Raw genomic sequence first — 26,776 nt, forward strand, 5'->3', positions numbered from 1 at the left:
GTCATTAACACTAACAACTAACAATCAAGGTCACAGTTAATAACTTTAATAACTTAGGACACTAAAGGGACCTTTCTACTGGCTCTGAAAAACCACTAAACATATCCAGGGTTCCTGATAATCTGCATGAACCAACCATAGTCCTGCTGCAAGGAGGCATGAGGACTGTAGATGTGGCAAGAGTAATAAACTGCAATGTCTGTAATGTAAGGTGACTAAGACGGTGCTACAGGAAAGACAGCTGATTTTTCCTTGCAGTACCAAACCATGTGTAACCAATATGTCTTCCCTTGCAGGTGTTATTGTGGAGTGGAGTGACATCTTGCCAGCAACTGGCAGATCTGGTTCAGTCCATAAGGATGAGATGTACTGTTCTTATAGGGGTCATGAACTGAGAAATCAAAATTACCTTGACATATAAGGCTATGTTCACACTTTTTTTAACCTGCCAGAGTGTTTTACATTATAATCCTATGGAGTAAACCTAGATATTAAGATATTAAGTGAAAATAACATTTTCTTAGAGACAGATTATATTTACACTAAGTGTAAATAGCTGTAGATGCTATTTACTAAGTGAAAATAGTGATATATTCTATTTACACCAATGTGTAAATAGTAATTACATGCAATTTACACTTTATTTTAACAGATACATACTATTTGCACATTAGTATTGTTGTACATTAACACAACAGTGAGTGTAAATTATAATATTTATTAAAATTATTAAATGGATGCCGCCTTATTAGGGCAATAAAAGCCCTCACTACAACTACCCCTAACCCTACCCAATAAATGCTTTTATTATTATTAAATATTTTGTTAGACACTATTTCAACATTTAGAACATTTTCTTAATTTTTATTGAAAGTAAATGCCTTTCTGATGTGATTTGTGATGAGAAAAGGGAGATCATCTCTGCCAAAGGCGGATTTGAACCCGGGAAGATCGCTTCAAAACTAAGATCCATTTTTTTGATTGTGCCACTGAAGATGTTAAAATATGAGCGTTTTTTAATCTTGTTTGTCCCAACCAGGCATTGTCAGTGCAAATTGCACTTGCCAACAATGCACGCTATTTGCACTTTACTGTAAAACATTTTTTTGTTTTGTTTTGTTGGTTTATCTTAAAAAAGTAAGTAACCTGGTTGCCTTAAAATTTTGAAAATAGCTAAATCATGAAAATAGCACTATTTGGCATGTTTCACTGCGTCATCAGAAATAAAACACACAATTACCCAATATGCTTACAAAATCTTTTAATAATATTTTAATAAAGGTTGTCGAATCTCAAAAAATGTTCACTGTATTAACTCAATTTTAATTTCAATGAATTTAAAATTTTAAGGCAACCAGGTAACTTTTTTTCTAAATAATTTTTACAGTGATGGTGTGAATAGACACTCATCTTTTTTTTTATACGCCACTGCTGATGTCTTTTTCTGCCCCTCGGAGCGTCATTTCAAGTTGAATAAAGAACACCCAAGACAAGCGCCTTTTTGACAGCTGACTAAGGACAAGCAAGTAGCGATATATGTAGTTTCCATAACAACAAGAGAAAATGGAGAAGATGTCTGTAGATGGACTTGCTGTACTAGTGTCGGAGCACAAGGAGACATGAGCACAAAACTCTCCCATAATATACACCATTAAGAGGCTGTGTGGGCACAGACTGGATGGATCCTTAGATGTTCAGGTAAGTCTATCATCTACTACTTGTCATTAGCAAAACTATCTGTTAATGTTAGCTAACATTAACGCTTACTCAGCAACAGTTTTTAATAAAAAAGATGTCACGTGTGAACACACCCTAGCACTGTATGTACTGTACTATAAAAACATCCTGTAAGTTTGTGAACTCAAAACGTTCTCGTTAGTCTAAAAACAGCTTATATTGAAGCCAACATCTCTTACATCACTGCCTGTTTAGCCCTGCCCACCGAATCATGAAGCCATGTACTAGGTAACAGAGACGCTAACTCTAGGTTACGAGCTAGCGAGCGATAAAGATGGCTTTGGGGTTGGCAAGATATCTTTTTTTTTTAAATTGAGCATTATTTATTTGTATTCAGTACATTTCACTGTGAATTATTTGGTAAATTTGCAAACAGACTTTTACAATATGGACTCGACAGTAATGCGACAACATTTAATTAACTGTGTTAATTCACAGTGTGTCAGTGCCTGATCTGTGACCTTCTAAAACGTTCAGATGTTCCTTGTCTTTGTGTAAGTAAATCAAGCCAGTGACTAAATGGTCAACTTCACATTGTTTCTCTTGGTAGGGTAAAAATAATCTGTTATTGAAACTGTGATTAAATTATACATAGAAAGTGATTAAAGAATGCTCCCTTTACAATAGCTGTAGCTGTCAATCACACACCGACCTCACTGCATTTCTGCGTTGCGTCTGTAATTGGCTACATATCTAAATATAAAGCCATAAATCTAAATATAATGCTATAATCAACACTTTTCGCGATTAGTTAACCTTAAGAGCTGTAATAGTAAATGCGTGCTTAAAGTTTGAGAGAGTTCCACATATAACACTAGCTATTTCATATGCAAAGATGTTAGCCAATCACGGCTTCACACTGCACGCGTAAGCAGGGTGTAAGCAGCGCGTATTTTTTCCGGCGCTCATGTTAACAGATGAGTGCATTCACACCGGCAGCAGAGGCAGCGCAGCAGGAGCAGAGCAGAAGCGTCAGTGCCGCGATCGTTTCGGCGTCGGCTCCATTTTTGACGCACTGCTCACAATAAATTAAAGACACAGTACATTGTTCTGATCAAAATTAACCTGGTTAACATGAAAAATAACACAAAAAAACATGAAATAATTTAGTGAAGTGTTCCGTGTGTTTCTCAGTCACCATATAACATCCGGCGCTGTGGAAAAAAAAAGTTCTACACAAAAACCGAAGTCACTGCCATACATTTTTGCCTGAACTACAAAACTAATTTTAAATAATGTATGCCAGTTTAGCTTAAATTAAATATGAATTAAATTATGTATATATTATAACTATATGCTGGCATAAAAACAGAAACGATAAACAAAAGCACGTGGCGTCACAGGCGTTCTTCAGAGTGTACTTGGAAAGACAGCAATGGACGACACTCGTCTCATCGTGGAGGTTGAGAAGCACACAGTTCTCTATGATCCACACAATTTGCTTTATAAAGACTTGCAAGTGAATGAAAAAGCATGGGAGGAAGTTGGTGAGCGTGAGTGGCTCTTGGTGCTGATGGTAAGTCATTTTAAAGTGTTTTTGACAATCTTTCGTTGTCTCAGGAACAAACAACTAAATATGGATAGGTAAATAGAATATACACACATTAATATAGAACACATACAGTCCCTGACAAAAGTCTTGTCGCTTATCTATTTTCTAGAAATACCTGATATTAACCTGAATTTTAATTAATTAATTGGTGTTAGAAATAGCTCATATGAAAACTAAAACCCTCCCAAATGATGTTTAATGCACTGAAATAAATAATTTTCCCAGAAAAAATATTTATCATTTCATCAAGACAGAAAGGTCACAATTTGGCAAGACAAAAGTTGTCGCCTATGCAGAAATTGAACAAATTTACTGCAAATGCAAAAATATGTCAGCAAATTAAGTTGTGGTGCTGTGAGATCCAAATTTAATATCTTGTATGACTTCCATGAGCTTGAAGGACTGCATCCATGCGGTTTGGCAAGGATTCATACAATTTATTGATTCATACAAGTCATCAGGAATAGCTAAGAAAGCAGTCTTGCATGCCTCCCAGAGTTTATCAATATTCTTTGGTTTCGTCTTCCATGCGTCCTCTTTCATCCTACCCCACATATGCTTAATGATGTTCATGTCTGGTGACTGGGCTGGCCAATCCTGGAGCATCTTAATCTTCTTCGCCTTGAGGAACTTTGATGTGGAGATGGAAGTATGCGATGGAGCACCGTCCTGCTGCAGAATTTGGCCTCTTTTATGGTTTGGAATATAAGAGGTAGCTAAGATTTCTTGGTATTTTAGACTATTGATGTTGCCTTCCACCCTGCAGATCTCTCGCACACCCCCATACTGGATGTAACCCCAGACCATGATTTTTCCGCCACCAAACTTCACTGTTTTCTGGGTGAATCTCGGATCCATTCTGGCTCCAGTAGGTCTCCTGCAATATTTGCGGCGACTGTGGTGTAATTCAACAGAAGATTCATCTGAAAAAAACACCTTCTGCCACTTTTCCAGCGTCCATCCTTTTAGCAGGCTGTGGGCCTTGGCAAATGCCACACGGTTTTTCAATTGTCTTTTGTTTAGTGCTGGCTTCTGGGCACTGATTCGACCATAGAGGCCATTTCGAGACAGAATCCGACAAACAGTTCTGGATGACACAGGGACTTCAGGTGACCAGGTCTCGTGGAGCTCTGCTGCAGTGGAAAATGGGCTGGCCTTGGATTTTCGAGCCAACAAACGGTCCTCTTGAGCAGTTGTCTTGCGGGGTCTGCCTGACCTGGGCTTGTCAAAAACGTCTCCAGTCTCTTCAAATCTTTTTTTTAATCCTCTGTACTTGATTCTGAGACACATTGAAGGTGTCTGCCACATCAGCAGTGGATCTGGTCTTCAGCCTCTTGATAATCAAAACTTTAGTCTCAGGGTGAATCTTAGGCATGTTTGCAGAGGTCTAGTTGCAGTTTATATGAAGGTCTAGTGTACTGGGGTTCTTTTTATACACACTTGAGACCTAATTGATCCATTATTAGTCACAGGGGAAGCTCATATGACAAGGTGACAACACATGTCTTTGCAAAAATTGACTCAATGGGCTTTACCAAGCTGTGAATATTAGAATACTTTTTGAAAGTTTAGTTTTTCACTGAAACATTATCACAAAAGCTGGTGGGATTAAAATGAGCCATCTCTTGTAAAAAAATCTTGATTAGAAATATATTTCAGAGGCACTTTAGGTCCATTTGTACACAAGCGACAAGACTTTTGTCAGGGACTGTACAGTATAGACATGTAGATAGACTATGATGTGCATTATTTTGTCATTTTTAAAAAAACGTTTTTAGATAATTTGCTCATTTAGCCTACAATATATCATTAAGAAGTTTCCTCTTAGTTATTACAGTCATTTATGAATTATCTTTAAGAGGTTTATGATGGGTAATGCATGTAAATTTGATGCCTATCCAATATTTCAAGACAATTTCCTGAAGTCTCTCTTTTTAACAGTGTGCTTTTCATGGTGTATAGTGCGGTGCATATAGTGCGATGGCCTTTCTTCTATCAAAAACTCGCACTAAACGAAATTAAAAAAAAACATCAGAAACAAGTGAAACAATTTTTTAAAATAAAATTAGCTACATGATAAATCTTTGCTTTATTTCCATTTCAAATACATTAAAGAGAAATGCAAACGTATCCATTATAGAGCAGCTACTCTGTACACAACTGCGCGCGACAAACGCTGCCTGTGTGAAAGCAAAAGGTGTGTGCGCTGCTACTGCTTTACACACGCGCTGCTTCGGCGCTGCCTACGCCCTGCTTATGCGTGCAGTGTGAAGCTGGCGTTAGGCGTTCACATTGAGGTCTCAGAAGACATGCTCCTTCAAACAGACCTTTCAAATCAAACTGCTAAAGACAGGGTAGGAAAAATCCCTTCCATTTCTAAATTATGACTTATCATTTTTAATGTAAAAAAATCATATTAACATTATAAGTGCACCCCATGAAACATTATAAAACAATTTAAAGCAGCTGGTCCCAAACCAGATACTGACAGCTACTTTTGATTATTTAACAGATTTGTATGTTTAATGGTCATATGACATGCAGGCAAACAATTAGGATTTTGTGTTCATTTTGATTGTTCTACATTGAGACTTCTGAAAATCTCCTTTAAGCAAGTATTTGACACTAGTTTTCTGCCATTTTAGGCTTAGTGCTGATTTTCATAAAGACAATACAAACTATACACAGTCTGGCACAGTCTCTCACACAGACATTGCGCTCTGCGCCAGTTCCTGTGCGTGTCGGATCTGAACGGATGCTGCTAATTCCTATTAAACAACGGCTGGATGTCATCCTCATCTGCTCCATGCTGAAGCCAGGCAGGGTCTTTAATATTAATGATGTGCTAACGGGCTGGTAAATAACACAAAACAGGCCTCCTGAAACCATGGAGACACGAGTGGATGCACGTTATCAATTGAGAAAGTGTAAGAATCTGATGTGCCAAATTAAGGAGAAATTACCCAAAATATGTGTTCATTGTTCTGAATAAAAACAAAACAAAACATCAAAATGGCCATAAAGTTGCTATTAGCTAAACAGATGTCTAGTAAATTGCTTGTGCTCATTATCACCTTTGACCCTAAAGCTAACCCTGAATGACTGCCGGTAAAAATGCTTTCTTGATTATTTATTCTTTTTTATACAATAATATTACTTCGGAACTGCCAAAAGGCCTGTTGAGCAAGAATATTTGTTTTCTAGTAGAAAATAATACTAGCTAGTAGCATTAACATCACTCACTCTTGTCCCCTCCTCCGGTGAGTATCGATCGGATGAAGCCTTCTTTTCTCCTCTTGTCCTCTGGGTTGGGCGGCAGAGGTTTGGAGCCGTGATTCAGTGGGCCTGAGTCTTTACTGGACGAGCCAATCATGGTGCTGGTGTTTCTCATGGGCGGAGCTGGCGGCTTGTCCTCTACTTCCCCATTGTCTGACATCTTCAGCTGCGGGCGTGGCAAAATCTGAAACAACCATTTAGAGCTAGAATTGGTGAAAGGGGGAGGGGCTAAAGTAAATTAACAGCAGGGGTTGCTGGAATGAAACTGAGACATAATTAGATTTAACAAATTACCACACCAATCTTCTTTTAATAGTATTTAGATTAAACTAGGACAGAGCAGGAAAAAAACCCAAGCTAAGACAGAAGAACAACAACCTCTGAAGTATCAAGGTTTCCACAGAAGTATTAAGCAGCACAAATTATTTTCAAGAATGATAATGCCAGTAACAAGAAATGTTTCTTGAGCAGCAAATAAGCATTTTAGGATGATTCTAACCTGAAAGATAAATTAATGGGATTGAGCCTTCATTTATGAAAAAAACAGTCTGTTCCAGAGTCTGATAACACCTCAATTTTAACCAGGGTTAAGTAATAATGGACAGATGAATGTCCATTAACATGAAATGCTTTTGGGAAGCTGACATCCTGCGGTGAGCACATACTAATGATTAAATAGAGACTACATGTAATATTTTGCCATGTGGACCATTTTATAATTAACTAAAATGTTGATTAAAAAGGAAAAAAAAAAAACAAGTTAAAGCACAATTTTTTTAAAATTATTAAATAAATAAAAGTTTTTTAACGTAAAAAAAGCATATGAATATTGATGACTATGACAAATCACTTTGATAAAAGTATCTGCTAAATTAATAAATGTTTTTTTTTATATATATTTTTAATTAACTTTTTCTCACACTTCATTCAGATGTACATCAGATACTATATATATCTGAATATATTCATGTCATAAATTTACCTGCAAGTATATCCGCAGTTATGTACACACAAATACATACACATACATACATACTTATGGTACACAGTACAGTTGTGCTTGCGATACATTACTCATAATAATTTTTAAATAATACGAAAAAAAGAAAAGTAAAAATAACTATGTACATATATCAATCAATCAATCAACTAACTTTATTTATATAACGCTTTTACAATCACGATTGTGTCAAAGCAGCTTCACAGTGTCAAACAGGATAATATTGCAACAAAATTAGATTTGGCTGTACAGTCGTTCTGGAGAAAACAGTGATGTTATCAGCTTATTTTAATTTATCATATAGCGACAATGTTGGCAGACCTGTATTATAGTTTATAGAATTAATTCAAACCTAATTCATAAATTTTATTTGTATAATTAGTTGAATAACTTTGATCATAATTTGAGTGTCCCCAACTGAGCAAGCCAAGCCAAAGGCGACAGTGGCAAGGAACCAAAACTCCATCAGGGCGTGATGGAGAAAAATAAACCTTGGGAGAAACCAGACTCAGTCGGGGTGCCAGTTCTCATCTGGCCTATTAACACACCGTGTAAGATTATTATTCTGGCAACCTTACTGGTCAGAAATCATATTAGATCGAATTATTCAAAATTTCAGGGTATCACGCAAGAGACGGATTTATTTAGGATGGGGCGTCGATTACACAAGAGGATGAATACATGAAAGATCGGAATTATTGTTATGTATTTTTTGTATTGTATTGAGACCGGTTTTTTGAGCATGATGGTAATGAGGCATGAGGCAAATTCAGAAGAGACACAAATTGACACGGACTCAGCCGACACTCCAGGATGCGCTGGTCATGTCCAGACGCAGGTCCACCATCCGATCCGGACACGGCCTGGATCCGGGATAAACCTCGGGATAAACCGTGAGACTAACATTAGTGTAGATGCCACTCTTTTTATGATGTAACGAGATCATCAGGTTTTATTGGAAGTGTTCCCGGTTCCGGCTGACCTAGTTAATGCAGCCTAACAATCAGTCAATTGATCTGAATAATCATAATCAAGTAAAAAATGTTCTATGTGTATGCCATTGTAAAGAAATGCGTTTTTAGTCTAAATTTAAACTGAAAGAGTCTGCCTGCTTCCCGAACAATATTAGAAAGACTGTTCCAGAGTTTAGGTGCTAAGTAGGAAAAGGATCGACCGCCTGCAGTTGATTTTGATATTCTAGGTATTGTCAACTGGCCAGAGTTTTGAGACCGCAATAGACGTGATGGAGTATAATGTGTTAAGAGCTCGCTTAAGTACTGGGGAGCTAAACCATTTAGTGCTTTATAAGTAATAAGCAAGATTTTAAAATGTATGCGATGTTTAATAGGGAGCCAGTGCAGTATTGACAGAACTGGGCTAATATGATCATACTTCCTGGTTCTAGTAAGAACTCGAGCTGCTGTGTTTTGGACTAGCTGGAGTTTGTTTATTAAGCGAGCCGGGCAACCACCCAGTAGAGCATTACAATAATCTAGCCTTGAGCTCATGAACGCATGTACTAACTGTTGAGGCTTTTGCATTGAAAGCATGTGCCGTAATTTAGATATATTTTTAAGATGGTAGAATGCAGTTTTACAGATGCTAGAAACGTGGCTTTCAAATGAGAGATTGGTATCAAAGAGCACACCCAGGTCCCTCACTGACGACGAGGGCTTGACAGAGCAGTCATCAAGTGTTAGACAGTATTCTCGGTTACTACTTGTGGAGCTTTTCTGTCCAATAATTAAAAATTCAGTTTTATCTGAGGGACATATAGGGAGTAGTCTTCCTGCACATTCCAAACCTTAACCAAAAAGTAAAATCAGGTCTTTGAGATGTTGCATAGTTGGTCAATTTTTCCCAGCACAAAAAAATCGTTCCATTTTATGATTTACTAATGCTGTTATCTTCTCTGTTTTATAGACACCCATTGTAATTCTCATTCATGCATTTAGGGTAGGGCTCTCCTGTGACAACCATTTTTTTGTAAAGCTCTTTTTAACAGCCACCAGCAGTATATTCATTAAATATTTATCTCTTTTTAACCATTCGAGGTATGTATCCAAAATAAGGTTTTACTGTCAAAGGATATTATACATAAAACTAATTACACACACACACACACACACACAGCTTCTTATATGCACACAAAATGAACATTATACACAATATTTACTCAAAATGACCAATAAGTCTATCACCACTAGTAAACAACAATAATAATAAAAATAATCTTCTGTCTGCTGAATCTATAAAACTTCACCTTACCAAAAACCCCCTGGCATACCGACAAGCAATCCCACCAGTATTCCCGTAAGAAAAGCAACTCCGCTGGATGCTGACAGAGTGTGTGAGTGGCTGTGTGTGTGCCGGCTTTAAGAGGCTGTGCCTTCCCTGATGTGATGTCACAGGTGAACAAGAAAGACTATGAGTTTGATCTGTGACTGACTCGCCATGAATGGTGTAACATGATAGCAGAGATCGAGAAGAGCACACACAGATAGGAAACTGTTTTACCTGTAAACACACTTTAGCCACAAGCAAACAGACATCAGAAAGGCAGCGGGGCAAACAAACACACAGTCAAAAACAACACGGGTGTGTTAAAGTCACAGAAACACTAAACACATGCACACGCAGCTGGTGAATGATGGCTTGAGACACACACCGTTGTTTGAGCACAGGGTCCATGTGGACTTGTGAAACCATTTTTAAACTTTCACAGTTGCTTTTCTATCATGGTGGGACTTTCCATGCATTGACCTCTATTGTTTAGCTGAGGTAATGATATTTTATGTCACCTAACCCTAAATTGTAATTCACACCAACCTTTTTACATTTTTATATTTTTGCAAAAAATATTATGCCATTTTCCTCTTAGAGACTGTTAACTGGCCTATAGCTGATTTCAGGTTGAACTATCCTTGAGACATTAGTCTACACAATAGCAAACCCCACAAAATACACACACACACAAACAGTCTAACAACGCCCATGTGGACTCATATTTCAGACAGCGCTGTCACATTTAGCAGAGGTCTGTCATCACTGTGGTTTCTTTTAACACACACACACAAACACACACACACACACACACACACACACACACACACACACACACACACACACCTTAGTTAAACTAAACACAGATTGGAGGTCTTCAAGTTCAACTGTTGACATACAAGTCTAGAAAAGAGATTACCCCTGCACATCTATTTAAAAATTATTCAAAAATATGATATATAAAATAAAAAAACAATGGTTTTGAGAAAGTGATATTAAAAACAAAATTTGATTACTAAATACATGTCAGTGCTTACAACCTTGTAGGTAATGTGCCAACATATAGCTGGGGTGTTTCGGGTGATGCGAGTTTGTGGACCTTTCCTGATACCGTCCTGATTACTAAATACTGTCATATTGCAATAAAAAGACAACAATTCCAAAAAAATAAAAAATAAAATAAAAATAAAAAATTAGGCTTATCTTTACTTAACTTATATAGATAAATAGGTAAATAAATAGTTAAAATAAATACATAAGAGAGAGACAATGAAATAAATTAAAATAAAAAAGTACATTGAACTAAATGGACAAAGACAAGGAGACAGACAGATGAATAAATTAATACATTAATACAGAAAAAACTCATCTGAACAAACACCCTAACCAAAAACACTAAAATATTGTGAAATAGTTTGATATACTGATATAAAGTTGCAATTATGAGAAACAAAAGTTGCCTTTACGAGATGCATATCCAAATAAAGCCACTATTTATAAATCACCAAAACACAAGTACACAAGACAAAGACCAGTAAAACAGCAGGAATGAGGAAGTGAATAAGTTTCAGGGACTTTGGTCTGGTCTCTGGTAATTAAATTAACCTCAGTGCTTTCACACACACATAAGCATCTAACAAACCTCAGGTGCATTTCATTCAAGTAAACAAAGGGCTTCATTCACAGCTGAACGCGTGTTACCCTTTACCTCAAAGAGAACACGCAAAAACTAAAACCAAGTTCTGAGCCATGTAAACCATCATAAGAAGATCCAGACATATACCGTAAGAGGAAGTAGTTCTAGCGTGTAAGTGTGACGTTTATTAGGTCGTCCACATTTAAATGACATGATGAAACCTGATGATTTTCCTGTGCTGCTTCAAGGTGGCGTGACGTACTGGCGAGACATCAGTGTGGTGCAGCCTGTGCTTAGTCATGTGTTTGTCAGGTACCATTACTGATCGCTTACAGTATTTCAATACTTTATCCTCACATGCTGCATTCAGCCTAAAACTTTTTGCATAGAAAGATGGTATGGTACACTAGTATTACAATGAATTGGAGCAAGTGCAATGTGCCAATATGGCGGAATAAGTCCGGCCTTCTAAATAAGAGCCAATTGTTGATTAGTAAAGTGATCGTGTAACTGCAGCTACCGTTAGAAGCTCCGGTTCCTGTAGAAACAGTCTGAGACGCGCGCTTACGATTGCACACACGCATTCACTTGGTCCAGACCTGAAAAATGCAATTTTTGGCCATGAGTCGTGAATTTAGAAACAACATTTATGAGACAGCTGTTCAAATATGAAATTGAATCATTGTAAGCTTGGCAAACAGTTTTGGAGAATTTGATGTTTCACTATTCAAAGAGATTAAAGCTACACTTGCATGCCCGAGAGGCATTTCAATGATAGCTGTCGAGTGAAATGACTTGTCTTAAAGGGACTTTGATTTTATCTCCTCTGATTTTTCATTAGCAAAATAACTTTAATTTTCATATCTTCAGGCCAGTTGGAAATCAATGGTTTTGGAAGAAAAGGAAAAAAAAAAAAAAAAAAAAAATCACCCATTTATTTAAACTGAAATACTGACTGGAACAGGCTATATGATACTGATGCCCAAATCCCACCTGCGTTAACCTTTACAAAACATCTCTTCCACTCTTAAACTGGCATTACAAAAATGAGGTGGAATACCGTGGTACTTTATATATTAATATATGCCATTGTATTTACAAGATACTTAATGGAACTTCTAAGATCAAATGGTGTTGTTAATATGGTTAAAACTACAGATCTGTGATTCTCTTCTTTCTATAAAACACAACAAAGTTCAAATTAACAACTAAAACTCATTTAGCAATGTGTCTAAACAAATAAACAGTCCACATGCATTCTGACTGGGTAACATACCAGTGTTATTGTTAACTACAACTAGCAATTAATTAAAATACTTTTTAATTGAAATAAAGCTGAAAAATATTAAATAAATTAATACATAAAAATAATTAATAAAACGCTTAACATAAAAATGAATAAAATGGGCCAAAATGCTTTTTAAAATTCATCATTATGATAGGATTACTATTCAATATATAATTGAATGATTAAAAAAAACAAATTCCTCCATTTTTGCATTGAGTAACTCTTACCTTATTGGTTAAACTTTGGTAACAATGTGAGAAGATCTTTATTTTTAAGTTTTGAAAACTAAAAATGTTGCCGTGGCATTGGCAACTAACTGAAATAAAACAAGTTTAAGTCAAAGTACTAAGATGACAAACAAAAAAATAAAAAATAAAGAGGCTAGACCTGGTTGAGTTGTTTTATAGTGTATCAAAACTCAAGGTTATGTCGAGGGCCATGACATTTCCCAAACCTGCTGACAAATCACTACATTGGTCCAGCTGACCAATGTGAGATCAGATGGGGTTTTCTTAGCTCATGTGAGATCACATAAAACAAAGACACATCATTTGTCGGGATAAGAATAGCTCTGGTCTCTCTTGTGGTGTAACAGAATGAGGTGTGAAAGAAGCAAAACGGCTTCAGCTATTAAAATAGCTATAAATAGCCATTGCTATAAATGTTGGAAGTCTGTTAATTTATGGATTTGTCTTATTAAAGGGATAGTTCACCCAAAAATAAAAATTAGCCGATGATTTAATCACCCTCAAGTCATCCTATGACATTCTTCTTTCAGATGAATAAAATCTAAGTTGCTTACAAGTTACTTGCTCTGTTTTTGAAGTCCATAAAAAATGCATCTGTCCATCAAATAATGTGCTCCACATGCCTCTGGGAGGTTAAAGGGGGGTGAAATGCTGTTTCATGCATACTGATCTTTTTACACTGTTAAAGACTTGGAATCCCATACTAAAGTTTCAAAAGTTAAGGTGGACGTTTGATGGGAGTATTTCTTTGTCAAAAATACTACTTCCGGTTAGTCATAAGTTTCGGCAAGTTTTTTTCGATCATGGGTCCACTTGACGTTAATAGGTTGGAATTTCCATGTATGGGCCGTACAGACAATTCTACCGGAAGAGCGTGAGAGAGAGAGAGGGAGAGTGCGAAAGCAACAGGCTACGCCCATCAAAGCGCTGGCTCGTAGGCTGCGCTGCACAGGTGATGTGACTTCAAGAAATTAACAATGTCACCAAAAAAGATATAATTCAAGTATAAATACGTAAATAACATAAGTTGTACCACATAGAGACGTCCTGCTCTAGTCGTTTTTTGCTGCAGCTCCTGTTCAACTTCAGCCTCTGGGTCAGATTCCGGATCATAGATGTATGGCTGTATCTGATTAAAAGCCATTTTTTTTTATTTTGAATAAAGTTTTCCCGCTGTTAGGGATGACACAGCTTTACAACGCACTCAACACAATAACAGCGGCGCGCATACGTCACTATTTAGCTCCGCCCACACAATACGCCCCCACCCGCTCAGCTTTTTTCGGAAAGACTCGGAACAGCGCATCTTTCTTATATAATTATAAAAAAAATAAAGACTTTTCGGAGATATGCAGGATGCAATGCTACTCTATAGGTACTCAAGATTGACATGACACTGACTGAAACTGAGTGTTTCACCCCCCCTTTAATAAAGGCCTTCTGAAGTGAAATTATGTGTTTGTGCAAGAAAAATATCCATATTTAAAACTTTATAAAGTAATTTTGGCTGATTTTTTATGGTCTTCGAAAACAGAGCAACAGTCACTGCCATTATAAAGGTTTGGATTAGCCAGGACTTTTTTTATATAACTCCAATTGTATTCGACAGAAAAATAATTTGATATACACCTAGGATGATTTGAGGGGGAGTAAATCATGGGCTAATTGTCATTTTCGGGTGAACTATCCCTTTAAGGTGAGTTTGTGCGTGTAAGATTAATAAATTAAATTCTGGACTGGATATGGACAGGGTTTCAGATTACTCCTCGCACATGCTAATCACCGTTGTCACATTCTTTCGAGTCACCTGACAGGTTTTGGGAAATGTTTCCTTAAGTCATTTCTCTGACATGTGGTTAATTTTCCTCAGCTTGAAAAGTCCTTTATGAAACCTGCAACGCAAGGCCATAAACAGATTTTCATTACCTTTGTGAAGCCATACAGAGACAGAACTGGCACACATGCGGTTTAATCTCGTGTTCAAGCTGGTGTTGAGAAAATTATACTAAACAGAGACACGTGAGAGGATAAAATTACACTGCAAGCATCTTCACATACTCACAAGTCAGAAATATAAAATCTCACCCAAGCACATTTAGTTTAAAAAATGCAATAACATTAATTTTGCTGACATTTCTATAAGACTATAAATATTACTGCTTCTGCTAGTAATTTCCTTTTAAATGTATTAATCAGTGTTATTAGTATTACTTATATGCTATTCTATAATTTATTCATATTTTGAATTAGCTTTAATTTTTATATTTTGTTTTTACAAAATATAACACAGACACTAAATGCCTCAAAACAACTCTTGACACTAATCTAGCAAACTCCTTGCAGTTCTTCCTCAAGAAACTAATTGCATCATCCCAGTCTGTATCTTGTATATGAGATATTGTAAATTCTGTGATTTAAAATTTAAAGAAATATGCAAGGTGTATGCATACGCATTCAGTCTGAGGCTGAGACTGCTTCTTTTGCAGTTCTCTTCCACTGCAGACATTCCATATAAATGAAACAAACCTGTCTCTCTCCTCGCCAAAGTATGCATTTATACTTGTCTTTATGTTGGACCTCATTTAAACTTCTGCCAGCCCTCTGTTATGACACAGCGATGGGCTCACAGACATAACGGATACGTTTCATAACATGACCGCTGAGACCTGACTGCACATCAGAGTCTCTCGACGATCCATTGGTCCTGGACAGGGGCGAGACATTCATAGTGGACTTTTTAAGACAAATTGAAATATGTTTTGCTTTCCCAATGAATGTTCCTGGTCTCATTTTGCATAATTCATCACTAAACATTAAGAAATAAAATGTTTGTTTTTAAAGTATTTTATCAAAATGCAAAAATGCATAAAATGACTTATGTCGAAGTATAAAAAGCTCTGTGGGCAAAATACAAATTACAGCACCCAGTTAAATCCTCATGAACAAGTTTTACATTATTTCCTGTTAAATATTTGTTTAGTGCAAATGCATAGTTTACTATGCCTTTAAAGACAAATGGTATACCAGAGGAAATACAAACACTCAATTACAAATCCAAAACCAATTAAATCAAAAGTTATACATGAAAAAACTGACCCGAACAGGATTGTACAAGCAGGCCGCTGAGGTTTCAATTGAAGCATTTACCATTAAAATTCAAAACTTAAACTATGTGAAAAATTGTATGACAGTGTCATCATGCAAAGAATATTTCACGTGGGTGATCAAACTCTGCCCTAGTGGCATCAAACCTCTGACAGTTCCCTGGAGATTCAGCTTTAAAAACGCGCTGCATCTCCCCAGGAGGACGGGCTCTTCCAGGGTTAAACTGGGTAGCAGGCAGTCCCGTCATCTTAAACATGCACTCACACACATGCATAAACACCCTGCAGACAAAATACTTACAAATTCTGATGTTCAAAGACGGATGATGTGAGAACGAGCAATGCATGTGTGTGTCTGTGTGTGTGCACACCCTGGCATCTATTCAAACCAAGAGAGATGATCATAACAGTGCCGGCGGTCATTGGGGTGGGTGGGGGGTGTTGGTGGTAGTGGGGGGCTTGTGTTACAGATGGAAAACAATGTTGCAGCTTTATGTACATGCTAATGATCTACACGGGGGGTGGGGGGTCATGCAGGCAGACACTTTTAGTGTATATTTTATCATATATTAAAAAAGCACCGCTCAATATACTGAATTATTCCCAAGGTGTGAGGGAATACTGAACTCACAAATATATGGTTGAAATTGCTGAAAATTCCTAAAACACAATTTTAGAGATAACAGCACATTATAAACATTCCTTACATTTGATCCACAAAAAAGTTAAATGGATTCACACATTATCTCCTTCATTAGTTTACATCACACTCTAAAAAATGCTGGGTTAAAAACAACCCAAGTTGGGTTGAAAATGCACCGACCCAACAATTGGGTTGTTTTAACCCAATGGTTGAGTTGTTCTTACCCAGCAATTGGGTTGTCTTAAGCAACATTTAACCCAACCACTGGATTAAAACAACTCAACCATTGGGTTAAAACAACTCAATTGTTGGGTCGGTGCATTTTCAACCCAACTTGGGTTGTTTTTAACCCAGCATTTTTTAGAGTGCATGGTTCTTTAACATCATTATTTGTGATAATGTGTTTGAGCCCTTCCTGAGTAATGAAGTTGATTGTAAGTTGATTATTGCATTATAAGTAGTTGGTTAAAGTTTTAAATTGGATGATTTGTGTAAATATTTTCTACAATATGCATTTTCTTTTTAAAATATATCATCTTGAGCAAATGGTAAGTAAACCTATAAGATAAAAAGCACAGCATTATTATGCCTGCAATCAGCAGCATGATGTAACAGTATGATGTAACGTAAATATGTAGTGCAATATTGGTATCAGATTTGAATACTGAAATATAACCATATTTATGTACAACAATATTTACACTTCAGGGTAGGTCAATGATTACCATGGTACAAATACTAGATATATGTGACCCTGGACTACAAAACCAGCCAAAAGTCGTACATTTATGGCAATAGCCAACAATACATTTTATGGGTCAAAATTATTGTTTTTTCTTTTAAGCCAAAAATCATTAGGATATGTTCCATGAAGATATTTTATGAATTTCCCTACTGTAAATATATCAAACATTTATTAGTAGAAGTAATATGCATGGCTAAGGACTTAATTTGGACAACTTTAAAGGCAATTTTCTCAATATTTCGATTTTTTTTTACACCCTCAGATTCCAGATTTTCAAACTGCATCTTAGCCAAATATTGTCCTCTCCTAACAAACCACTCATCAATGGAAAGTTTTTATATGATGTATAACTCTCAATTCAAAAACAATTACCCTTATTATGACTGGTTTTATGGTCCAGGGTCACATATGTGTGTGGTTTGATTAACCATATTTATGGGACTAAGTGGGCTAATGTGACAGAACCTGTCTTTGGTGACTTTTGGGGATGTGTAATTGGAAAATAACTTCTAAATTAAGTAAATAATGTTGGTTGTTATTGTAACTAAATTTAATTTTGGGTTTAGGTTAATGTTAATAGAGCAGAGTTAAGTGTGTGTGTGTGTGTGTGTGTGTGTGTGTGTGTGTGTGTGTGTGTGTGTGTGTGTGTGTGTGTGTGTGTGTGTGTGTGTGTGTGTGTGTGTGTAGCAGAACTATAGAGATCATCCAATCCCTGGAGTCGTGATGCTTCCACGGCCAGAGCCCAACTAGAGCAGATGGTACTGAAGAAACACAGCCAATTTACAGAGAACAGGCAGAGAATTAAAATGACAACCTACAACACAAGACTCCATCAGTGACCGTAACAATGCTCAAACTCACCATTTGTCAGACTGGTTCAAATTGGCTTAGCTCTTGGATTAGTCTTGGATATTTGGATTAGTGTTGGATAAACTTGAGCATAACATGCAATCACAGAAATAAACACAAGTGAACTGTCCAGACCATCCTCTAGTTTTATCCTGGTAGCAACAACTCATGGAGGATGGAGGGATACTTCATCATGCCTGCATCATGGTCTCTCTATGTCTGTCTCTCTCTCACACTAACGTCTGCTTTCCTTTAATGTCCACTGTTTCAATATAAAGCTAATTATAAATGCCAAAGCCTCTTGAAGGCAATCCCGCAATCTTAGTCAAAAAAAGCATAGTGCCTGCTAACGGTGCAGTATGCAGGAAAGGAGACGAAAGGGCATTTGTTTTAATGGATGTTAATGGAGGAGTCTTCACTGCTGAATAAACCGCTTTATTGAGGAGATAGATTATTTAATGAATCGACAGTTCTTCCTGTTTGTTCTTAAACATTGATTTTGGATTTATCTATTTTTAGAGTTTACACTGAAAAAAAATGCTGTTTTATAAGAGAAGTCAATTGCGAGACAGGTATGATTCAGTTCACTTCTCATTAATCCGGCTGAACTAACTGGCACAAATCTGAATGGCTATAAGGCTGTAATGTGATTGGTTATCAAGGCACACGATCCAAGTTAATCATTAGGCTTGCTCCAATGGTAGAGCCAAAGACCCTTGTATCTCCCAATAATAAGACCATCTCTGTAAATATAAACCAAAGCTTAAAAAAAACAAGTATATATTTGCATAGGCGTTTTTTTTCCAAATTAGTATATTCTCAGATGTCCCCCAAAAGGAGGGATTCGTCAAATTTAGCTGACTTGTGAGGATAAATTTGTACTAAGTAGATACAGAAAAATATAAATACAACAAATTTAGTCTAGATTAAAGGTTCTCAGCTGGTTTTGGGATTTTGGCCCAGATTGGACACCAGGTGGAGACCGAACACATTTTATTGTATAAAAATATTGTAAAATCAATACCTAAATGTAGGGATGCATTAGCCTAGAAATCTAGACGCACCCTAGCGGCAGCAAATTTAATCTGCCCACAAGTGTCGTCTAGGAACTCTCAATACCCTTCTGAGCTGTATTCCTCACAATCTGGACGGGCCAATCACGTCGTTTATAGAGTCGGCGGGCGAGGCCATAGTGACGACGGCCCGAGTTGCGTTTGCGTGCTTCTAGTAAACACAGAAACTGGCGAACGGCGGTCTTTCGAATCAGCTTTGACCACGACTCTGGAAGACTTGGAGTTAAGCATTTCTCTGAGAAAAAAACAAGAACGGCACTGAAGTCATTCTTAAAAACGGAAGATGTGTTCGGAGTTTAGCCGACCGGATACGGTGAATGTTTAATCTATCAACAAGCTCTGCTTCACCTTCGTTGCTCTGGTTGGTTGTAGCGCTATCCTATCGCGTGCAGAGGGAGTTTGAAAGACAACCGTTTATCCCGCCCCTCGGATTTAGCCATGTCTATGGTGAGTTTCCAGACCAAACATCTTGATGTGGGTCTGGCTTGTCAGGCTAGGGAAGGGATGCATGATTTTGGGGGAGAAAAAAATAAAAGTGCTATTTTTCTGCAAAAAATTATTGTGATTTCACAAATAAAACTGCCTATAAAGCTCAAGTACCCATTAAGCACACTACTGTCTTTGAGCACAGATTATAAAAAGTAAAAATAATAAATAAAAAATGATAAAAAATATAAAAAATATATATATCATCCTACTTGATGTCTTAAACAAATTATGTGTTTGCTACTCTATATAGTCTGTAATTTTAAGATAATCAGACCATTGCACACTGAGACAAAAAGTATTCATATGTTCATACACAGATACTGTCTGGTGGCCATTTTGAAAGCTGTCTGAAAACTTTCACCAAAAGAGTAGCCCCTTTTTTATATGTTTAAGTAGTTTTTTTTTATATGTTTAAGCCTTTATTTTCGATGATTATAACTTCTTACTGCAAAATTAAGAGATTTATATTTTGACTTTTGCATATTATAACCTGGCATATTATAAAAATTACAGTTAAATCCAAAGATATAGCGCAGATGCCACAGTACATTGTTACTAGCTATATAAGATTGTGTGCTACACTAATATATTAATTCACATACTGGCTTGTATTTTTAAACACATTATATTATACATTTACAGTTTATTGATGTTCTGTGGTTTTACACTTCTATAATTTTTTTTAAGATTTCATATTTTAAAGGGGGCACTACTATGAAAAGAACAGCTTCATTGTGATTTCAATAAGAAAAAGTATAATATCATGGATATTTTCTATAATAGCTGTTCATATTAAAATATGTATGAACTTAATACATGACCTAGATAATTTATTTAGCAAAATTGTCCTTTTAAATTTATACATTTAATATTTATTAATTAAAAAAAGGTTTACTGTTCCAACAAAGCTCAGTGCGCTCCATTTAAGCTCATCCACATTGAATGTCTATGTAAATACTTCATAAACAGACTTTAAATATTAACTGAAGGTTGTCACTTCAGGTTAATCTTTATACAATTATTCTTTAAAAAATACTGTTTAAAATAAACAATTTTCCACAAAAAACATTTAGTGAGCTTAATGGGAACAGGGGTGTGCTTAAAGGGTACAAACATGTACACATTAAGCACAGCCAGACCTTTTCCATTTATTGATGTATACATCTTAATTTAAACGCTTTTGTCATTTAAAATACAATTAATTATTGAATTAATATAATATTAATTATTATATTTTATTTTAACATAACTTCTTGTACTAAACCAGTACCCTGTGCACTAAAATGTGTCTTAATGTAGATTTTGGTGAGCTTAATAGGTACGTTTACCCTACTTAAATGCCAGTGTAACTTCCAGTCAAATCCAGCAAACACTTTGTATAATGTTCCATCAGAGGCTTTTAGCTGCTTTTAAAATAAATCTCAAATTTCAATTTATGCATTTAAATACAACTGAACTGATACTGTTTTCATGTGCTTTAGTCATAAAGAGAGATCGTATGGTTAAACATGCTATGGTTGGATTCCTCTATCCTGACTCTCGCTGTAATCTGACAAGGAAGAATTACCCATGAGTCACGGTATTGATCCGAGATCCAGAGTCCATCTTACAGCACTCAGCAGTACCGAGCTGAGGAAGAACCGTGAGCCAGAAGCAGATCAATGAAATCGACCTCACAGACACTGTCTTTAGAGTTTCTTACAGGCCATCCCTGTTAGTCAACTTCCAAAATGTGCCATCACAGATACGCTCTCTTGTCCTGTGCAGTGAACCTGGATATAATCCCTTCCCCCTCGAATTTAGGCTCCCATAGAGACCCTCCCTTTAACCCCCCAAAAATGTATGCTATTGTCTCTCTTTCTCGTCTCCCTAAGGACTCAGCAAGCAAGATGGCCGTATGTTCCTTAAACTAACATTTCACAGGGGGTCTCATTAATAACGCCTTTCTGAGTGAGCAAAGCATGTAGATCTAAACTGGAGCGTCACGCTGAGATGCGTCTCATAGATTATGCCGGTGTTTTTGAGCCCTCCTGTCCCTCCTAGCATCAGGGATGCGGCCCGTCTGGTTGCTGGATGATGGAACATAAATTGAAGTTTTATGGCTCCCCTGAAGAGTGTATTTCCTGTTTCCTGTTTTGTTTTTTGGTAATGACGTGTTCATCTGGTTAAAATGCATCCGTTGGGGAAATATATATGCAAATGTGTTCTGCAGTTTGGAGGTGGGTGGTAGTCACATGATGGAATGTGATCTAAAAATGTTTGTTTATAAAAAAACTTTCATCTTGCAAATGCCATGTTGAAAAAAGTTGCATATTGTTTGGCTTATGCAGTTTACGGCAATATTAATACACTTAAAGGAAGGGTAAGCAATTTCAGAGAGGCTAGCAATAGCAAGCTAGCTCTGAAAGTATATGATCCCACCCTCCCTTCAGAGCGCTCTCTCCAAAGCGACACCTCCTTCTAAACATGAACACACACAGCAGATTCTGCAAAGCATCACAATACTTACTCAAAATTACTCAAAGCACCTAACATAACAGTAATTATGAACGTAAGCACCTTGCATAGCTCTTACTTGCACCACCTGACTGCTGTAGATTTCGCCGTTGATAGTGTTTGAGGCTGAGGATGTATACAGCTCCGGGCAGAACGTCACGGGTTGCCTTCTCGATTATGAATATGACATGACGCAGCTTACACTCTAAAAAATGATGGGTTGTTTTAACCCAATGTTGGGTCAAATATGGACTAACCCAGCAATTGGGTTGTTTTAACCCAGCGATTGGGTTGTTTTAATCCTGCGGTTGGGTTAAATATTTGCTTAAGACAACCCAACCACTGGGTTATTCCATATTTGACCCAACATTGGGTTATTTTTTACTCAATTTTTTAGAGTGTAAGCTCGTTGTTTTGGTTTAGGAGGAAGTGTGGAAGGTGGCTGATTTTGTGTTTGTTTACAGCACCCGGTGATGTCCGTCAACAACTCTGCATAACCTTACGGAACGCGCTGATGACATGTGCGGTTACCAGCAGCCATATCACCCTGTACCCCAAGACTGGTTTCCCACTGAAGCCAAGCAGGCCTGAGCCTGGTCAGTACCTGGATGGGAGACCAACTGGGAAAACCAGGTAGCTGCTGGTAGAGGTGTTAGTGAGGCCAGCAGGGGGCGCTACCCCCTGTGGTCTGGGTGGGTTCTAATGCCCCAGTATAGTGATGTGGACAGCACCGTCCTTCGGATGAGATGTTAAACCGAGGTTCTGACTCTATGTGGTCATTAAAAATTCATGGCCTCCTAATAATCCCCATACACTGATTGGCTTCATCACTCTGTCTCCTCTCCACCAATCAGCTAGTGTGTGGTGAGCGTTCTGGCGAAATATAGGTGCTGTCGCATCATCCAGGTGGATGATGCACATTGGTGGTGGTTGAGGAGATTTCCCCCTTCCATATGTAAAGCGCTTTGAGTGTCTAGAAAAGCGCTATATAAATGTAACAAATTATGATTATTATAAGAATTCGTATTATTAGCGAAAAGGAGCCAGCAAAAAATCATGTACAAACTCTCAATTTCAACCCTTCACTCTACACAGTTTAATAATAAATTTAAATAAGCTGAAATTTCCAGAAGTCAGTGTTGCCAGGGTTAAGCCATACACCAATTACATCTCATGGCCACTGAGGCACTGTCCCCACTGTTGGTAGTTTTTTTTTATAAAAATAAAAACAATTTAGTTCAGTTGGAAAAGGGATACAACAATTATAAACTGAAAGCATTTGCTCTACTTCATACAGCACAATCTGAAGAAGCACAGCACAATGCAGCAGGAGTAAGATTTCACTTATAACGTGATGAGAGTAAGGAGAGATGAGATGACTGACAGGACGATGCGATGATAGAGGATAATGTGAGCACAGATCCAGAGCATCCCTGACAGTGGTCAGTACGGCCCCTCCCTATACACAGAGTATGTGTGATCGCGAGCATTCATTCAAAAGTGATTTCAATACCATGCATATAGATAGTGGATCCCTGATGAATCCCCCACGAATAACAGGCCGATACACAGATTATGTGTAATCACCCACCTCTCTTTTTAACCTCATTATCTTGTATTATTCATAATATTGATGAGCAATTACAATAATAAACACAAAGCCAGAAACACAAAGTCACGTGCAGTACAGGCATTTGATTTCCAAGCCAGTCCTCCTTTTAAATAAATCTCTCTGTCTCTTAGACAGTAATGTCAGCAGAGCAGGAGTCTTGGCTCCAGCGCCGAAGGAGCAGATTGGGTGTAATATCGCTTAATGTTCGTATGCAACAAACTAAAAGTGAGCAGCACAGCAGTAAGATAAATCACAACTGTCACTGATGTCAGGAAATCTCTATAATGCAGACACACATACACATGTTGCTATGGGTTTTCTATTGACTTCCATTGTTTTATACTGGACTAATGGTATTTTCTATCCCTTAAAGGGATAGTTCACCCAAAAATGAAAATTCTGTCATCATTTACTTACCTCATGTTGTTCCAAACCTTTTGTTTTTTGTGGAAGATATTTGGAAAAATGTTTGTAACCAAGCAGACAGAACAACCATTCACTAAAACCGGGCGTACACTGTGCGAATTCAGACACTCGGGAGGTCGTGAGATATTGCAGACGCTACGAGTCAGTTAATTTGATCATCGCATCAAATCAGCTGGTACACGACACGACTGTTTGCACCGCGAGCCGGCCGAGATCACACAAGCTTTCGCTTTAAACACAGAGACCGGAGCTTTTTTAATGTTGCTGATAGCTTTAGATACAAAAAATAAAGAAAAAAATGTGTGTGCAAATGATTTGTTGAAAAGCTGAGAACAGCAGTCATCCTTTCAACCGAAACAACCAAAGAGAGAGAGACGGTGCGCCGCGCACGTGAGACAGAGAGAGAGAAATTAAAAATTATCGTAAGGTCGGGAGTTCCTAACGTGCTCAGCACGTTTCGCATTAACTCTCACACGCTGCGAGCCAAGACCATACGAGCATCCACGATGTCAAAGCGATTTCTCCACAGAGAAAAAAAACGTCTGCGAGTTCATTCCACAGTAAAAATCGCACAGTGTACACCCGCCTTAACATAGTAGGGAAAAAATACTATGATAGTGAATGGTTGTTCTGTCTGCTTTGTTACAAACATTTTCCAAATATCTTCTTTTGTGTTCAGCAGAACAAAGACAACTCATACAGGTTTGGAACAACATGAGGGTATGTAAATGACGACAATTTTTATTTTTGGGGGAACTATCCCTTTAAAACTACCTGTGCACAAACCTTTTTGCATTTTTTATTATAAGCAAGACATTATGTAGTAAGTTTATCAAGACATTATCACATAGGAACAGTTAACTGCTCACTATATGCAGGTGATTGCACGTTTTACTATTCTTATGGGAACATTTAGTCCTCTCAACATAAGCAAAACCAATACAAAAACAAGAATGACTGCAGCTCATGCACACATACAAAAACACACAATGGCTTTAAAGGCTTCTTATTCCAAAGACAGTAAAATGATGATCATGTTATGGGAGACACATCAGCTCAATTTAAGTCCCATCGCTGCAATTATGCTGCAAGTATCCCAGACTGCCTTGCGCTCAACTTTCTGCTCAAAGCACACTAAAACTCTGTTTTCTCTCCAAGGGCCCATCAGAGTACTGTAATCTCATGACATCATGTGCAGAACATTCTCTGTCCCACCCTTGGATTCCTTTGGAATCACAAAACTAGATTTATTAATAAAAAATCAAAGAGGTGAATGCACACAGAGACATCACCAGAATACTTAAAAAATTTCAGTGGTTGCCAGGAATGGATGTCACTTGTTTTAAATTTATAATCCACCAGGCAAAAATCTGATCACACATCTCCTCATACCCAATCCATTATATAAATATTCAAATATAAATAAATAAATGTGTATGTATAAATGTATGCAGAACAAACTCTCCTGTCTATGAACTTTTGGGTGTGTTTAATAGCTTGGGAAAGATTTTAGGACTGAAATGAGAACAATGCATAGCCTGTGGAGGAATAGATCTTTTCTATTATTCATCAAACCACCCCCACCAACCCCACCCCCTTTAACAGAGGGCTTATAGGTATCAGGTATATAGCGCTGAAAGCAGTGAATGAGACCAAAGAAAAAGAAAGACAAAATGTTTTTTTTTTTTGTGCCACCTGAAACGGTGTGGTATTGGAGTAGAGCGATTCCTAATGATTTTTCATTGACTAAAATATAATTGGCAAACATTCGCATTTTACACTGGAACATTAGTGTTGGAGATTTTCAGTGACTCTTTCTGCAGGAAACAACATCTTGCCAGTATGTGGCGACAAAAGACCATCTTAATGAGTGAGCCCCTGATTTATCCATTCAACTGATTTGCTCAAAACGTGACTTTCTTCAATGTAGGTTTCTTCATTTAGTTTGCCACAGTTCTTCTGGATTTAATCTCAGTTTTTTCTTCATGTAAATCAAGACGGACTCGTTGATGGTGAGATAAGGGCCCTCATTTATAAAACTTTCCATAGATTTTATGGTAAAATTGTACGTATGCACAAAAGCTAGATTTTGCTTATGCACAAAAAAATTCTGATTTATAAAACCATGTGTACACCAGAACTAAATGGAATGTCAAAGCTGCCAATATTAAAAATAAATAAATATACAGAGAAATGTAAAAAAGCAAAAATAAATAATATATACATAATAAAAACATGTATAAGTAGATATATATAGAAAAGCAAAAAACAAAAATGCATAATTATTTATAAAAAATTTCCCCATATTTATGTATTTAT

General features: G+C 37.1%; 1 protein-coding gene across 2 annotated transcripts in view; it reads right to left on the reverse strand.

Moving 5' to 3' along the window:
- The window catches only part of pak1 (p21 protein (Cdc42/Rac)-activated kinase 1), a 79,080-nt gene that overhangs the window by 25,227 nt on the left and 27,077 nt on the right, over positions 1 to 26,776 (reverse strand). For both annotated transcript variants that reach the window (XM_067419950.1, XM_067419949.1), the window contains exon 2: positions 6,533 to 6,749. In XM_067419950.1, the coding sequence (XP_067276051.1) occupies positions 6,533 to 6,725 (193 nt within the window). In that variant the 5' untranslated portion in view covers positions 6,726 to 6,749. The remainder of the gene's footprint in view (positions 1 to 6,532; positions 6,750 to 26,776) is intronic.

This window comes from Pseudorasbora parva, chromosome 16 (assembly GCF_024679245.1).
Source record: "Pseudorasbora parva isolate DD20220531a chromosome 16, ASM2467924v1, whole genome shotgun sequence".
Lineage (NCBI taxonomy): Eukaryota > Metazoa > Chordata > Actinopteri > Cypriniformes > Gobionidae > Pseudorasbora > Pseudorasbora parva.